This window comes from Durio zibethinus, chromosome 16, assembly GCF_047325235.1.
Source record: "Durio zibethinus cultivar Kanyao isolate XHJ-2024 chromosome 16, ASM4732523v1, whole genome shotgun sequence".
Taxonomy (NCBI): domain Eukaryota; kingdom Viridiplantae; phylum Streptophyta; class Magnoliopsida; order Malvales; family Malvaceae; genus Durio; species Durio zibethinus.
This window is the reverse complement of record NC_143177.1, coordinates 23,404,550-23,421,503: the sequence shown is the minus strand read 5'-3', so window position 1 is coordinate 23,421,503 and position 16,954 is coordinate 23,404,550. Positions and strand designations below refer to the sequence as shown.

The window sequence follows — 16,954 nt, the reverse complement described above, 5'->3', positions numbered from 1 at the left end:
CACATTGTATGCCTTTATACTTTCCTTCTCTCATGGGTTGACAACTAAAGTTGGGTAAAGGCTAATTATTTTAATTATTTAATTTTCATCATGCTTAAGATATTATTCAACTTTCTATTCCATACCAAGGGAAATTATAAAATAGTTAATGGATTTATTCGCTTCTTAGATAGATATCATTCAACATCTAATTTGATTAAAGCCTTTTAAAACTGTTTAAAAGCAAAGACTCCGATCCTCGATCCTATCATGATTTATTATCAAACTAAACAAATCAAAATTACTAATTATATTAAAAAGGTTAATTATTTTACACGTGATGATATGATATAAGTAAGTCAGTTCAAATTGAAAAATAAAAGAATTGACAAAAAAAATTTATTTTCAAAAAAATATTTTTTAAATTATATTTTTTAAAAATTAAATTTATATTTTTATTAAAAATAATACGTAACAATGCAATCATATCATATTATGTGTATAGATTTTTTTTTTCAAGAATTCACATGATAGTATGAAAAAATTATCACTTGTTAAAGTATATAATCGATAAAAATCCATATCAGCATCTTTAATTAACAAGGTAAGATCAACTCATCCTAATATTAAATTTTTTAATTTTATTTTTTTTAATCATTAATTTTAATAAATTAAAAACATAAAAATTATTTAATTTCATATATTAAATATATTAAAATAAATAATTAAAAAATATTAAAAAAAGTATAAATTTTTTTTATATAACTTAATTCCTCATTAAAAATATTAACACCAAATATCTTATTATTACACGAATTGATAATATAAATACATATTAATATAACGTTAAAAAAGTGCAATACAAAGTTATTCTTACCATTGACTGATATTGACTGATTAACCCATTTTACCTCATATTTCAACCTATTTCTGTTCAAGTTTTTACCCAACTGAATTTGAAGGTTCTGGAGAGGGTTAATATCATAAATAAATTTTAAATTATAACAAAAAATATAAAAATATTTAAATTATGAAAATTTAAAAAAAAAATTTAAAAATTAATTAATTAATATTTAATTTTTTTATTCATTATATATTTTTATTTAAAATTAATTATATAAAAAATAAATATCATATTAATTAATAAATTTAAAATTTAGTTGTTACATTAAATATGTTAAAATTTAAATACTTTAATAAACATTTTACTATAATTTATAATTTTTCACGATCTTAATCATTTTGGAAAAAAATTTGAACCGAAAGGACTTTTGTTCCCTAATCCCTTCACCTTACAAATTGGAAAAAAAAAAAAAAAAGGGGCAACAACGTCATTTTAGACAGGCAAAGGGGCAAAAGCAGGTAAAATAGAGTAGAGTGCCGTTGGGGTTAGGTCTGACGTGGTAAAGACCCGAATTATCAGGATAAGTAAATTCGATGTTACACAATCACGTACAATTCAAACACGCTTTTATTTTGATGTACAATTTCCCCATCAAAAAGAAACAAAAAAAAAACCCAAAAGTCACAGCAAAAACCCTCTCTCTCTCTGTAAAGCTTTCACAACAAACATACCCTCAACAAGAAATTGTTGTGATTGATTATTATTTTTTTCAATCAGTTTGAAATTTGAGGATTATCGTGATTATTGTACAGATACGTGTTCTTTTCTGTTTTCTTGTGTAAATTTGGTGTATGTATAATTGATGATGATGGAGATACCGGAGAGTGGGAGAGCGGTGGCGTTGGAATTTCCGGCAAGTGAAACGCCGTCGTTTTCTCGTGTGCCGAGGAGGATTCGCAAGAGGCTTCTTTCCGAGTGCAAGACTCCTACTGTTGAAGAAATCGAAGCCAAGCTTCGACACGCCGATCTTCGTAGACAGGTAACTAAGAGTTTCATTTTTTAAAAAAATTATGATATATTGTACTTTGATAAATTCAAAAAAAAGTTCTTGGCTTGCTTGGTTGGTGAGAAATCAAGAGGAACGGAGAGAATATTTGAAGATTTTTAATTTCTAATAGTTATTTTATGAGTTTATTAGGCGATTAAGATACTCGTATAACTGATTGGTTCAGTCGAGTTAACTTCTGAGTATTTGTTTGAAAAAAGAATTCTAATCAACAGAGTTCAAATATGATTGAGAAATTTTTTAATTTTGAATTTCGAAATTAATTACCTAACTCGAGAAGAAAGATACACCATGAATCAACCTGACTAAGTGGTTTAGATTAAGTCATGAATATTTTTAATAAAGAACAAGTTAACCAAAATATAATTTTGCTACATTTTTTCTCAACATTTTATTTTATTTATATTTTTAGTTGTTCTTGGATTTATTATCTGGAAAATATAAAGTTTATGATTCTATTTGTAATGTCATAGGTTATATTTAAATGGAATTAAAATTAAAAAATTTTAAATATGAAAAGTCTTTCATTGATAAATTCTTTGTTTTGAAGGTTGTTCATTTGTGCTAGGTAAAAGGTGTGTTCCTGCCTAAATTAATTTTGCGCTTTTGGGCACTTCATTTCACGTGGAAACCTCTGTCTTTTCTCTTTCAAAGCCTAATGTTCGGTGTTCGTTTTTGAGTCATTTTTTTTTTCTTCACATTTCCGTTTACTTGCCAGCCAAACGCAGCTGAACTTCCATCGCTCCACATTTCTTTTAACTGTCCAATTTAAAGGAATTCTATGAAAACATGTGGCAATTTAACTAGAACTTGAACTTGTTATTTCTTTACATGCAACTTCGCTTGTTCTTATGGTTGTTGTTGTTGTTTTATTGTAGCTATTCTATGAAAGTGTGTCAAGCAAGGCAAGATCAAAGCCGAGAAGCCCCTCCAGATCCTCATCAAATGAGGAAGACCTTGGTCAGCGCCTTGAAGCAAGGCTCCAAGCCGCTGAGCAGAAAAGGTAAAGTCAAGTCTAGTATCCTGCTGCCTCTGATGATTTGATTAGTTGTTGCATTCTCACTCTTCATACTTTTGATAACATCTTTCTACCATTCATTCAAAGCATGGTGTGTTCATTTTGTCATTTCCAAAAGTTCTCTGTGTGATTTATTTGCACTGCTGTTATGTGCTTTTTTATGGATTTTGACAGTGCGGAAATTATTCTAGTACATCTTTTTAAGGGATATAACAAATTCAATTCTGTTTTGGTGTTGATATTTTTGCAAATTGAAAGCTTGAATGTTGGTGAATCAACAGGTTGAGCATTTTGGCAAAGGCTCAGATGCGCCTAGCCAAGTTAGATGAGTTGCGGCAAGCAGCAAAAACTGGGTTAGAAATGCGTTTTGAGAAGGAACGTGAGAAGCTTGGTACGAAAGTTGAATCGCGGTTTCAGCAGGCAGAGGCAAATAGAATGCTTATTCTTAAGGCTTACAGCCAGCGAAGGGCAAACCTAAAGGAGAGATCATCGCAATCATTGTTACGAAGGATGGCTAGAGAAAGTAAATATAAGGAGTGTGTGCGTGCTGCTATTCATCAAAAGCGTCTAGCTGCTGAGAAAAAGCGACTGGGACTGCTGGAAGCAGAGAAGAAGAAAGCACATGCTAGGTTTTTGCAAGTTCGACGAGTGGCTAAGTCCATCTCTTATCAGCGTGAGGCTGAGAGAAGGAGAATGAGAGACCAGTTGGAAGATAGACTGCAAAGGGTATGAATGTCTTATAAATTTCTATACTCTATAGTATGATCCTCCATCTTCAAGTGCTAATATTTTATTGCATGTCTTATGTTTTTCTTGTTAATTTCTGATAAATAGGCAAAGAGACAGAGAGCAGAGTACTTGAGGCAGAAAGGAAGAGCCCAAAAATCTGTTCGAGTGAATTGTACTAGCATGCAAGAGCAGGCTGATCTGTTTTCTAGAAAAGTAGCAAGGTATAAGACCAGCATTTCCTATTTGATCATTTCATGATTGTGTTTGTTACATGGATTGCATGCTCTAACTTGGTACTGTTTATTATGTATTGTTGTGATCTTCGGAGGGTCTTTCAAAAAGCATCTTTTGCAGTTGTAGAGAAAATTATTAGTAGGAAATGATTACATAACCCTTTTTGCAACGCATTTCAAGTATAGTTTTTGGGTAATACCTAGAAGGCTAAAACTATAAATGTTCTAGTATCTAATACTTTTGTATTCTTCAGGTGCTGGAGGCGGTTCCTTAGGCAGAGAAAAACTACTTTAGACCTGGCAAAAGCCTTTGATTCCTTGAAAATTAGTGAGAATTCTGTTAAGGCAATGCCATTTGAGCAACTTGCTCTTCTGATAGAATCAGTTACTACCCTGCAAACTGTTAAAGCTTTGCTTGATCGAATTGAGATCCGTGTTAAGGCCTCTAGGGTAGTCAATGCTACTGATTGTCTATCCAGTTTGGATAACATTGATCATCTTCTTAAAAGAGTTTCTACTCCGAAGAGAAGGACTACTCCCAGGACCTCCATGAGCAGCAGAGAGGCTAAGAGAATTGTCTCAGTGGGGGAGGCTGCTAAAAGTCTTGCTAAATTATCAAGGTATCCGGTCAGAGTAGTTCTTTGTGCATACATGATATTGGGTCGTCCTGAGGCAGTTTTTAGTGGTCAGGAAGAGCGAGAGATTGCTTTGGCCAAGTCTGCAGAAGCATTTGTTCGAGAGTTTGAGTTGTTGATAAAGATTATTTTAGAGGGTCCCATACAGAGTTCTGATGAAGAATCTGAGTCTGCATTGCCTAAACATTTGACCTTTAGGTTACAGCTTGCAGCATTTGACAAAGCATGGTGCTCCTACCTGAATTGTTTTGTGGTGTGGAAGGTTAAGGATGCTCAGTCATTGGAGGAGGACTTGGTAAGAGCGGCATGCCAGCTTGAGCTCTCCATGATTCAAAAGTGCAAGTTGACTCCAGAAGGAGATAATGCTACTCTTACTCATGATATGAAGGCTATTCAAAGACAGGTCTCACTCTTGGTCTTTTTCTTGATAGAACTATCAGTGAAACTCACTGCAAATTTAGAAATACTCTTGATCAGTTAGACTACAATGCATAAAAAAAAAATGCTCACAGCTTAAATATGCAGAAGTTTACTGAACTTTTAAAATATAAACTAATTTTTCTGTTCAAAGTTGAAGATATAATCAAAGTCACTACCTTGGTCTACATTATGCTGCGGAGGATCCTCATTGAATTTTCTTACAATGCAGGTTACAATAGATAAAAAACTTTTAAGGGAGAAAGTGCAACACTTGAGTGGAGATGCTGGGATTGAAAGAATGGAATGTGCACTATCTGAAACACGGGCAAAATTTTTTCAATCTAAGGAAAGTGGGAGCCCAATGTGGTCACCAGTTATGCCCTTCTTATCTCCAAACACACATGGTTCCCCCGTTTCTACTGCTAGAACAGATAATCATAGTGATCTGACTCAGATGCCAAACCGTGTTGCCCGCACTCTGTTTAAGGAAAATGGCACATTCCCATCCAAAAATTCTGGCTCCTCTTTGTCTAGCAGCAGTCATTCAGATGCTCAGTTGGGTTCTTCTATTGAAAGGCAGCTGATCACTGAAAATGAATTGATTGTTAATGAATTTCTTCATGAGCAGCATGATTTTGTGGATAGCTTCAGTGTCACTGACGAAGATCTAAACAACATAAAGGTTTGTGCAGTTTTTGTTATTAATTTATTGTGTTTGTCTGCAGTAGAAGAACCAGACACTCATAGTCATCTTTATGATGGGTTTGACGGGATTATATGAAATATGCAAGGATAGGATGTTGCCTTAGAAATCAATCAATTTCTTGGCTGCCTTGCTTGATAATTATATGTTAATGTCTTTATGTTTTGCAGGCAAAAATAAGAGAAATCATGGAGAAGGCTTTCTGGGACGGGATCACGGAATCTATGAGGCAGGAGGAACCCAATTATGACCGAGTTATTGAGCTTGTGAGGGAAGTGAGGGATGAAATTTGTGAGATGGCTCCTCAGAGTTGGAGAGAAGAAATAATTGATGCTATTGATCTGGAAATTCTCTCCCAGGTACTAGCACTCCTTTACAATTGCCATATTATTATTTTCATCTATTAAATCCTAATCCTTTTTTTTTTCCGCCTTTTGAAGGTGCTGAAGTCGGGCTGCCTGGATATTGATTATCTTGGAAGGATTCTGGAGTTTGCATTGATCACTTTGCAGAAGCTGTCCTCTCCAGCCAACGATGATGTAATGAAGGCTGCTAACCAGAGGTTATTGAAAGAGTTAGCTGAGATATGCGAAGCCAGAGAGAAGCCAAATCATTCTCCTGCTCTTGCAATGATCAAGGGTCTACGTTTTGTCCTAGAGCAGATTCAGGTGTTTTTTCATGTCCATTTTTTTTTCCTCCTGATAGAATGGATTCTTCATGTGTCACCTGTTCTAAAGGCATTGATTTGTGAAAGAGGAAGTTCTTTCTTTTTCTAGTAGTGTAATGTGCATTTTCTTGACAGGATCTCAAGCGAGAGATAAGCAAAGCTCGTATAAGAATGATAGAGCCATTGTTAAAGGGACCTGCTGGTTTGGATTACCTTAGGAAAGCTTTTGTTAACCGGTATGGGTCTCCTTCTGATGCTTACACTTCTCTACCATTGACAACGCGGTGGCTTTCATCTGTGTGGAACTGCAAAGATCAAGAGTGGGGAGAACACCAAAATTCTCTGTCAACTTTGAAGGCACATGCTAGTTCATCTCAGGGGCTTCTTACTTCCATCACCCTTAAAACTGCTGGAAGCTATAATTCTGCAAATGCAGGCCAAATGACCATTGTCAACCCAAATGTCTCTAATATTACAGGTTTGTATGTAACTGTTTGAATTATTTGAAGGGAAGCTTAGTTCTGAAGATGTAAACTTGTAGAATTATTAACTCCTCGGAAACCAAAAGCTAATATGCTTAGAGATATGCAATCATTTTTAACGTACTGGTGATTCTTATGTTCTTTGGTCAGGTTATCAACAACCAGAATGCAAGGGAGAGAGAGTTGACGTACTGGTGAGGCTTGGTTTGCTAAAGTTAGCTAGTGGAGTTTCTGGTCTAACTCCAGATGCTTTGCCCGAAACCTTCATGCTTAACCTCTCTAGATTGAGGGGTGTTCAGGCTGAGATTCAGAAGATCATTGTAATATCCACAAGGTATTAGTTAGATCTTTATCTTGCCTATATGGCCCCCCTCCGTGGCTCCTTCTCTTCCACATCTCTTTCTTTCTTGGAGGGTAAATAACAGTGTCCTTATTGGGTTGCTATGTTTTTTGAAGTACTTTTATGGTGTCATTTTATTTATTTATTTGTAACTTTAAAGTCTGCACCATTGCTTTGGATGATGATTCTTACTTGCAAAACTATTTCTTGGCTAGACCTGTCTGGTCAATTCCTGGATAAACTATTTATTTGTCTAATATCTGTTTATTCACATGTAGCATTCTTATTTGTCGTCAAACCCTCTTAAGCGAGCAAGTAGTAGCTAGCCCTACAGACATGGAAAGCATAATATCAAAATTTACTGAACAGCTCTTGGACCGTATCGAAGATGTAGGAATTGAAGGGATTGTTGAGATAATCAGTAGGTTCTCAAGCGGTGGTGACAAAGTAACAGGTGACGAGAAGCTTCAAACGAGGAAAGTTGTGATGGCCAGGATGCTAGCAAAGAGCATGCAGTCTGGAGATGCAGTATTTGAAAAGGTATCCCGTGCTGTCTATTTAGCTTTTAGAGGGATTGTGCTTGGGGGAAGTGATACCCATGGTATAAAGTTGGCAGAAATCGCCCTCCGGCAAGTTGGCGCTGGCTCCCTGACCGAAAGGGTCGTGAAAGCTGCCGAGATATTAGTGGTTGCAGCTGCAGTTTCCATCGGCGTCCACGGGCCATGGTATATGAACTTGATTGGTAACATGTGATTGAATTTGTAGATTGCCGAAAAAGAATGTGAAGACAATAACAAACACCCTGTAAATAATGTGTGGAAGGCTTGCATTTAACTCTAGTGGACAGAGAATTGTAGATGGAATTTATGGTGTATGTTGTAAATAGTGTTTAGGTTAACCATTTGGCTCTTCTTCCTTTTCACTGGGAAAGCCTAATGCAAGATGAATAAATAATATCAATAATTAATCATGTGCACAAAACATAACTTAAAAAAAAAAAAAGTGAGCAGGGAGTTAAGGGGAAAAAACAACCGTGGTTGCTGAGGACCCTAAACTAATCTTGGTCTTGCTGAGGACATCATATAGACAAGAAACATTTTTTAACGATTATGACCAATTGTGCCTCCAAAACTCCTCTTTCAACGCAAAAGTAGCATACATTTAAGATATGCCTCGTGCTGTAGCACAAGATAAAAACGATCAGAAAGACGTATATAAGACTCCTACCATGCCAATAACCACCAATTTACAAGCAGAAATTGTGACAGAAAAATCATTTTTCCATATGAACTACAATGTTGTTCAACTTTTATATTAGTTTACAGTAATTCTTTAACAAGTTCAGTAACAGCAGTACATACCCTGGTGGGGCTACCAACAAATATGCGAGACAGGAGGCGTTTGCAATCTTGAGATATGTGAACATGGTCTGGGATTTTGTATTGAACTGACATTATTTCTCTGCAGCGCAGATCAAAAACTTATGAAATCATAAATAAATTAAATGATTAAGGATAGTCAAAAAAAGGGATGGAAAGAAGGATGTAATATGCGCTGGAGTTTCAACCATTGACTTGGGTCATGAATGCAGCAGAGATGACTACAATATAGGCGGAAGGAAGCATCTTAAACAACAAAAATTTCCACATGCTCTTGATCATGCTTTCGGTAATGACCCTCTTTTTTAAATTTAAACTATATCATTTTCATTTCTTTTATATAATTTTGTATCACTTTTAATTTAGTTTTTAAATAAATTTATTTGTTGAACTTGCATTACTTCACTCCTATACCAATCCAATCATATACTTTAATATTAATATAAAATTAATAATTTAAATTATATTTAATTTAAATTTTAAATACTTATATAATGTATATTAGTAATTTAGTATAGATACTAAAAATCTATAAAAAGCTCATCACTTTAAGGATATGAATCTTATCTATATCCAATGAAAAACTTGAATTTTTATTGAAATGAAGATGATGATAAACATTATTTTATAGGTATAAGGATGTAGATGGATATGATTTTAAATTTTTATTGAGTATAAATATGAGAATGAGTAATATAGTACATGTTTCGTACCCATATCTTATATATATTTTTATATATTTAGTAAATAGATTTTTTATTAAATAATATAAATTACTATTTTTGATTAATTAGAATTAATATACTTTTATTCAACAAATATATATTCATAAAAAATTACCTAAATATATAAAATAAAAATAAAAAAAATTATTTTTATTGCAAAAATAAAAATGAAGATAAATTTAAAATATTTGTTAAATATAGATATGATGAAAGATATAATATAAAAATCTAAAAATAAAGACAAAGAATGTTATACCTATCTATACCTTATCCATTAACTTCCCTACCTCACTCATTTGTGGCCCGACAATAGAGACAACGAGTTGTGTAAAAACCAAGCAAGGTGGGCCGCTAGAATAGTGGTTAGCAACCCCAATTATCCAATGGGCTCAGATCTCTGGGATAAGTACTGGACCCATTAGATAGATAGGCCCATCCCAGGGGTGTCCTCCCCTTCAATTCTCAACATCGCCTACGGCCTGACAACCGACATTAACAACACAAGTCAAAAGTCAAAAAAGAAAAAAAACGAAAAACAGAGGGGAGAGTGCATTAGTCAAACGTCACCGATCTAGACAGCAGAAGAGAGGGGAGCTGGTTCATGTAAAAAAAGAAAAAAAGAAAGAGACTTTCTCTCCCAAATCTATAACAAGATAAAAGGGAAAAAGAAAGAAAGGGGGAGAGAACTCAGGAGCATAGTTTTTAGAATCGGCCTCCAGAACGTCAGATCCGAGCAACCGTCCGGCGACCGCCATGTCATCCGTCTTCTCCACCGTCCGATCCTTCTCTTTTTTCGCCTTCGTTTTCCTCTTTCTCTCTTCCGCTTTGGCTTCGGAGTCGGATCACAGGGTAATGTCTTTTTTCGATCCTAATCCTAACAGTGACGCTTTAGATCTTGTGATTTCGAATCAGATCTGCACAATTTTTCGTTAATTTCTCTTATGTTAGATTTAAGTGTTGCCTTTGACTTGTACACATTCCTGATTTACGTGTCATTTGGGCCAGTTGTTATACAAAAATTTTGTTACTATGTTGCCATTATCAGATGTAAGATTTGGGATCTCTGATCGATAGTCTCTTAATGTACATATAAATGCATGAAATTGTTCATGCATTTATATGTAATGTAAAGATTTGTATGCACGCTTGCGTTTATACCATTTCCACGTTTAGGTTAAACGTTTAAGTTACAGTTGAGGTAAGTCTGATTGCTGCGAAACTGGCATGCAGATGTTTTGCCCAATTTCATTCCTTCATTTGCTAATATGGCTCTTAGCATTTTCCAACTTTTTGTTTGTGAATTAATTATTACACTATTCTTTTTGACATTGGCTTTCAATTGGGTCTGATGGGTTTGATTGGATCTGCTTGAAAGAGTTGACTTGGTTCATTGCAGAATAATTGCTGGAACTCGAGGATGTCTTTGTTTTTACATAATTAATATCCTACCCTTTGCCATTGTAAGATGGTGTACTTGAGTGTTAAGCTGTCTTGGTTGACTTTTTATAATAGCTGGTAAAATGTCTCGGCTAGGAATTATGCGAAAGAATATTATCAATGGTTAAAGTCCTTTCTTTCTCTCTTTCTCTTCATGCATAGGTTGCAAGATGGGGGGTCTTTGACTAAGTATAAGGCCATGCATTACTTCTATGCTTATATGATTTCTTGTGATTGATATTGGGTCAATAAATATTCTGGAGCTGGACCTAGGAATTTGATCTGTAGTCTTGAACTGACTTCTTAGTCTAAGCATTATTGGCTGGTTAGACGTATTTTGCAGCCAAAACTTATCATTCTATCCTGTGTTGAATTGACTTATCAGCTGGAAATCAGTTGTCAGACAAATAGGCTGCCCCGCATATCTTCATTCATATATTTTACTATTGTTGACTGGTAAGCTTAGTATTTAATTTCATGGATTTTAGTTTGTTGGGCCTAGGCTTCACAGAGTTCTTAAACTATCATTCTGAATGCCAATCCTTCTGGAGATCAATGTTATATCATCCTATCTTGTGCATTTCCTTGTATTCAAATCACATTTCTTCTCATGAGAACTTAATATAATAATCATTCTTCTAATGTGTTTGATATTTAGAATTTTTTTTTGCTTTATATTGTTAGATTTCTGTAATATTTTTTGTCATGCTTCTATATTTCAATAGCTATGGGTAACTTTTATCAACAGTCATCTTGTTTTTCTTGCAGTATCAACCAGATGATCCAATTACTCTATGGGTAAATAAGGTTGGTCCATACAACAATCCCCAAGAAACATATAACTATTACAGCCTTCCATTTTGTCATCCGGGTGTGAATCCTGCTCACAAATGGGGTGGTCTTGGTGAGGTCCTTGGTGGAAACGAACTGATTGATAGCAACCTTGATATAAAGTTCCAAAGTACGCATTCTTTTTTCTTGTTAGACTCTTAATTTGATTGCTGCAATTTCTTTAATAATTAATTTTCCATGTGTTTGACTTTTTTTTTCCTTCTTCTGCTCCTCCTCTCTTTATTCTTCAACAGAGAATGTGGACAAAGGTACCATTTGTCAACTAGAACTTGATGAACCAAAGGTCAGACAGTTCAAGGATGCAATTGAGAACAGTTATTGGTTTGAATTCTTCATCGGTATGTTTAACATTATTTTATATGAAAGTAGTAAATGTGCATAGATAGATCTAAAAAAATTGATGCATGACAGCTCTTGATTGCTTAGTTGAGTACTGAAAATCCCAGGATCCAAAAGCATTGGAAGCTTGGATCTCTTGGTAGAATGGTAAGAGTGTTGCTCTGTTTGGGGATTTAGAATTGTGGTGGCCAGTGAAAAATCTGATGCCATGCATGCCATTGAGTAGAGCACGCTATGAACTTGATAAAATGTTCCATGCATGTTGGGGATTACAAGGAAATTTGTGGAGACAGTAGATGCTGGGTGTGGATAAGTTACAGCTATATTACATGCATTGACCCATATAATAGGCCGAAATTATTTTTATGCTCACTTGTGTTTGATAAAATTGGCCTACAAGATTTCTCCTCCCTGTGATCTATCTTTAAATAAATACTGCTATCAATCATCAATTTCTCAAATGATGATCAACTAAACACCTAGGTTTTCTTTTTGGCTTAAATTGGAGAAATCAAAGGTTTCTTATCTGCACTTCAAAAATTTTAAGGAGCATGCCAAGTTCACATTCTTTATTGGATACATGGTTATGGATTGTTGCATAATTCAAGCTAGATCTACATTTGAAATCATGTGAGTAGATCTGGAGAGTGTGGATACATGGGTGTTTTCTCTTGGTATTGTATGTTTGTTTGCAGGCTTTAAGGGAATTTTTTGTCTATATGAAATACTTCTTCGGAGCACTTACTCTTTATCTTCCTTGCCTTTTTGTTGATGCATCTTGTGCTCTTCACGATGCTGAAAGTTCAGATGATCTGCCTTTGTGGGGTATGCATTAGTCTATCTCCTGTTCATTTTAATCTGTTCAACTAATTCTTTCATAGATTGTTACTGAAGAATTTATCTTTTAACTTTTTAGGCTTTGTTGGCGAGCTGCATCCTGATAAGAACAGTGATAATGGCAAGCATGTCCTGTACACACATAAGAATATCATTATTAAATACAATAAGGATCAGGTTTGTGTTTAGCGAGATATATGACTTCCATATTTTGGAATCTACTGTTGTTATTGACTTCACTTCTATCTTGCAGATTATCCATGTCAACCTCACTCAGGAGAGTCCAAAACCATTGGAGGCAGGGAGACTATTGGACATGACATATTCTATCAAATGGATTCCATCTAATGTCTCTTTTGCTCGTCGCTTTGATGTTTATTTAGACTATCCCTTCTTTGAGCATCAAGTAAGTAGCATTATTGGTGATAGTTTCCCATTTATGAGATTCTTTTTGCTGCTTCTGCAACAAAATATTTTATTTATCTTCACTACACTTGCATTAGGTTGTTCATTTTTCTTTTAATTTCCCAACAGCTTTAAATACATGTTGCAATATGCAGATTCATTGGTTCTCTGTTTTCAATTCATTCATGATGGTTATCTTTCTCACTGGTTTGGTGTCTATGATCTTGATGCGAACTCTGAGAAATGACTATGCAAAGTATGCTCGGGAGGATGATGATCTGGAAACTTTGGTGATATTAGTGGACCCTTTCTTTTTCCTCCTCTTTAAGGAAATTTCTGTTTTCTGAAAATTCATGTTCTCCTTGCTATTTCATGCATGTTATCAGGAAAGGGATGTGAGTGAAGAGTGTGGTTGGAAACTTGTCCATGGTGACGTTTTCCGGCCTGCTCGCAATTTGGTTCTGCTTTCTGCTGTTGTTGGTACAGGTGCTCAGCTAGCGTTGCTTGTTCTCCTTGTCATCTTATTGGCAATTGTGGGAACGTTGTATGTCGGGTATGTTAAGAAGCTAGTATGAAATTCAAAATTCATGGGAGCTGTGAACATAATTATTATTGCTGCCTATCTTAGATGCCACTTTTATGTGCATATAAAGTCAAGCATAAATGCACGGAGCGCTCCATGGGATCCCACTTCACAATAACTTATGTTTTATGAGCTTTTCTTTTTTTTATAGCATTGTCAATTTTCACCATAATTTATTTTTTCTTACCCCTCATTAATTCATAATGTTGAACCACATTATTATTTGGTTTTGGCATTTCATCTTTCAGCTTTGTACTACTAATAATCTCATATACTAATTATTGGTTCAGGAGAGGAGCAATTGTCACTACTTTTATACTGTGTTATGCTTTTACGTCATTCATTTCTGGTTATGTGAGTGGTGGAATTTACTCGCGAAATGGGGGTATGTGCTTTATCACTTCCCATTTTCACTTGCAGTTATTCCCTCTCCTTGTGGACCTTTCATTCTAAAAGGTTGGTTCTGTTGTTTTTTTTTTCTTTTCAGGTAAAAGTTGGATAAAGTCAATGATCCTAACGGCATCTCTGTTCCCATTTATGTGCTTTGGAATTGGATTCGTCCTGAATACAATTGCTATATTTTATGGATCTCTAGCAGCTATTCCTTTTGGTACAATGGTGGTTGTTTTCGTAATTTGGGCTTTCATTTCATTCCCTCTTGCTCTTCTTGGTACAGTTGTTGGAAGAAACTGGAGTGGTGCTCCAAATAATCCATGTCGTGTGAAGACCATTCCTCGCCCAATTCCAGAGAAGAAATGGTATCTTACACCCTCTGTGGTCTCTATGATGGGTGGACTTCTGCCGTTTGGCAGCATATTCATTGAAATGTATTTTGTCTTCACATCCTTCTGGAATTACAAGGTGAAACTCTCTTTCCTAGGTTTTATTTGCTTGATGATGAACTAAGCAAGTGCATCTTTGGAGATTGAATAACGTTTGCAATTCTTTATATCAAATGTTTGATTGAAAATTTGCCTCTTCGTGGCGGTCAAATGATTTGGATGTATGTTATTTGGTAACATATAGAAATTGTTTTTACTCCATAATGCTAGGTCTATATGTACCTATGTCTTGACTGTATGGAGACCTGGAGCCTCCTTAATACATAAGAATACATCTAATGTTTGTGCCAATTTTGTACTATCCAAAAAAAGAGAAAAGTATGGACAAACTCAAACTGGTGGGGCAGCCTTTCACACTTTCTTATGTTGTAAAATTGGTTTGGTGTAGCATTTAACATATTAAAATGAAAATAAAAATTTGTAGGCAGGTTGGTAATGGATTATTTACTGCAACTTAAACAGCTTCTGTGAATGATAAATGTTATAGAAAGAGGAAATAAATGTTTTATTTTTCATGCACTGATGACTACTAGAACATGGTCTTCATTTCTTTTCTATGACATGGAAGTTGTGTGTCCATATTCTAATAATTTCTGACATAATACACTTATCTTACATTTGTGTTTTGCAGGTTTATTATGTCTATGGTTTTATGCTGCTGGTCTTCCTGATTCTCATCATTGTGACTATTTGTGTGACAATTGTGGGGACATATTTCTTGCTAAATGCTGAGAACTATCACTGGCAGTGGACGTCATTCTTCTCTGCTGCCTCAACGGCAGTCTATGTGTATTTGTACTCCATATACTACTACTATGTGAAAACCAAGATGTCAGGCTTCTTCCAGACCAGCTTCTACTTCGGATACACTTTGATGTTTTGTCTCGGTTTGGGAATCCTCTGCGGTGAGTTTTGAAATCTTTAAATAATCTATCATATTTTGTAAGTAACGTTATCCAAACCTTTTTCATGTGTTCATACCTAATGAGCATTTTCTCTCATGACTTTTCCAGTGGAATACTGAGTATATCCTTATTCTTGTAGTGCTGCTGTCTACATGAAATCTTGCCCAAAATATTCTGGATCATTTTCCTTGGTTGAAATGTTGGACATTTTTGCAGAAGTTGTTGAGATGTATTGAAATGTGTGTAGATTATACAGGATTTTCCAGAACACTGAGCATTTTTCTCTGTTTTCTTATTGAAGGGGGGTTGGGCAGGTGGTGTTCTTGTAAATAATGCATGGTTGCTTGTTTTAGTTTCTCTAATGCTGTTTAGGACTATGATTTGTGCCAGATAGTAGTGGAGTTTATAGCATCTTTTGTTTCTGCTTCATGTGGTTTTTGATGACTTACCTTTCAATATGCAGGAGCTGTTGGTTATCTTGGTTCTAACTTGTTCGTAAGGAGGATCTACAGAAACATCAAGTGTGACTAGAACTTCGCTGTTGGAAAGTAGAACTATAAGTGCTTCCACGGGCAATATTAGTTGCCAAGGCAATAAACGTTGAGAGGAAGCTTCTGGTCATTAACGGGTACCCAGCAAAGCCTACCAATGAAATCACATGGTTTGATGGTAGTGATGTACTCTTGGTTCTGTGGATTAGGGTAAGCCCTAAGAATTTTGTTTTGCCTTTTTTTTTTTTTTTACCCGGCCGTAATTGGAAGCCCTGATTTAGAATTCAGATACTGTTATTATAATTCAGAAGGTAGCTAAAATATTAGACTCTTGTCATATTGTTAATACATTTGTCCTTGTACCCTTTGCATATAGATGTGTCCAGTGTAAGAATTGATGGCTAAATTCACTTTGGATTTGTTTTCCTATTTGCATATGTTTTTTTGGGGACAAGGAAAGTATTAAGGAATTGAGTTAATTGGGTGTTTTCTTTATCTCAATTATATGCATACTGCAGTATTACTTGCCACAAGTTTCTCATTTCTATGATGTATGTGGTTCAATGTTTTATGCGGTATTAATTTTTGAGAAATTATCACGTCCATAGTGGAATTTTAATCTTCAATATCAGGATTAGTATAGTACAAAATTTTAAAAAGAAATAATTAGAAAAAAATAAATTTGACATGGAATAATCTTTTAATTTAGCATGAGAAGTTTAAAAAATTATATTATAAGTGTGTAAAAAATGAGTTCTTAATTTTTATGCGAAATTAAATTACAGTAAAGTTGAAATTTTTTGGATAAAAAATTGAACTTGACTATATAAAAAGAGAAACATGGATACGAGGAGAAACTCTTGCAGAAGGAAAGCTGTGTGCATAAATTTGGGTTTGTAATGTGCTATTGGAATATGTTGTCCGATCAATCTATCAATGAATCATAGCCTGTACAAAAAGACGTTCTGCGGTTGCGTTGCATCTTCCTGATTAAAGTTGTGGTGTGGCTTCTGCCAAGGGGCACAATCGGTACCTACAAAAGT

The 16,954-nt window shown here is 34.9% G+C and overlaps 2 protein-coding genes across 5 annotated transcripts; both read left to right on the top strand.

The window, feature by feature from the left end:
* The first annotated feature begins 1,435 nt into the window (after nucleotides 1-1,435).
* On the top strand, nucleotides 1,436-8,038 carry LOC111296636 (uncharacterized). The gene is made up of 11 exons (XM_022891036.2): nucleotides 1,436-1,862; nucleotides 2,768-2,892; nucleotides 3,189-3,633; nucleotides 3,742-3,857; nucleotides 4,124-4,907; nucleotides 5,154-5,606; nucleotides 5,798-5,986; nucleotides 6,068-6,295; nucleotides 6,430-6,772; nucleotides 6,927-7,110; nucleotides 7,395-8,038. The coding sequence occupies exons 1-11, from the start codon at nucleotides 1,686-1,688 to the stop codon at nucleotides 7,867-7,869; spliced, it is 3,519 nt and encodes a 1,172-aa protein (XP_022746771.2). The 5' UTR covers nucleotides 1,436-1,685; the 3' UTR covers nucleotides 7,870-8,038.
* A 1,762-nt stretch (nucleotides 8,039-9,800) lies between these two features.
* LOC111296601 (transmembrane 9 superfamily member 1-like) lies at nucleotides 9,801-16,412 on the top strand. Of its 4 annotated transcripts, none has more exons than XM_022890995.2 (12): nucleotides 9,801-10,069; nucleotides 11,426-11,618; nucleotides 11,743-11,847; nucleotides 12,656-12,673; nucleotides 12,765-12,862; nucleotides 12,939-13,091; nucleotides 13,246-13,380; nucleotides 13,477-13,643; nucleotides 13,964-14,058; nucleotides 14,161-14,534; nucleotides 15,147-15,420; nucleotides 15,884-16,412. In XM_022890995.2, exons 1-12 carry the CDS (start codon nucleotides 9,974-9,976, stop codon nucleotides 15,949-15,951), a joined length of 1,776 nt encoding a protein of 591 aa, XP_022746730.1. In that variant the 5' UTR covers nucleotides 9,801-9,973; the 3' UTR covers nucleotides 15,952-16,412. The 4 variants fall into 4 exon arrangements, with proteins under 4 accessions (XP_022746730.1, XP_089601647.1, XP_089601649.1 ...); XM_089745521.1 differs by having other exon boundaries at nucleotides 12,544-12,673; XM_089745523.1 differs by lacking the exon at nucleotides 12,656-12,673 and adding an exon at nucleotides 11,043-11,113 and having other exon boundaries at nucleotides 12,743-12,862.
* Nucleotides 16,413-16,954: the final 542 nt, after the last annotated feature.

What these genes read in the sequence shown, in the direction of transcription:
- LOC111296601 (XM_022890995.2), top strand. Translation starts at nt 9,974, where the DNA reads ATGTCATCCGTCTTCTCCACCGTCCGATCCTTCTCTTTTTTCGCCTTC. An exon ending in GTGGGAACGTTGTATGTCGG is followed by an intron (nt 13,644 to 13,963) that starts GTATGTTAAGAA and finishes TTATTGGTTCAG; the next exon opens with GAGAGGAGCAATTGTCACTA. An exon ending in CATCCTTCTGGAATTACAAG is followed by an intron (nt 14,535 to 15,146) that starts GTGAAACTCTCT and finishes TGTGTTTTGCAG; the next exon opens with GTTTATTATGTCTATGGTTT.
- LOC111296636 (XM_022891036.2), top strand. Translation starts at nt 1,686, where the DNA reads ATGATGATGGAGATACCGGAGAGTGGGAGAGCGGTGGCGTTGGAATTT. An exon ending in AAGATCTAAACAACATAAAG is followed by an intron (nt 5,607 to 5,797) that starts GTTTGTGCAGTT and finishes TATGTTTTGCAG; the next exon opens with GCAAAAATAAGAGAAATCAT. An exon ending in ATCATTGTAATATCCACAAG is followed by an intron (nt 7,111 to 7,394) that starts GTATTAGTTAGA and finishes ATTCACATGTAG; the next exon opens with CATTCTTATTTGTCGTCAAA.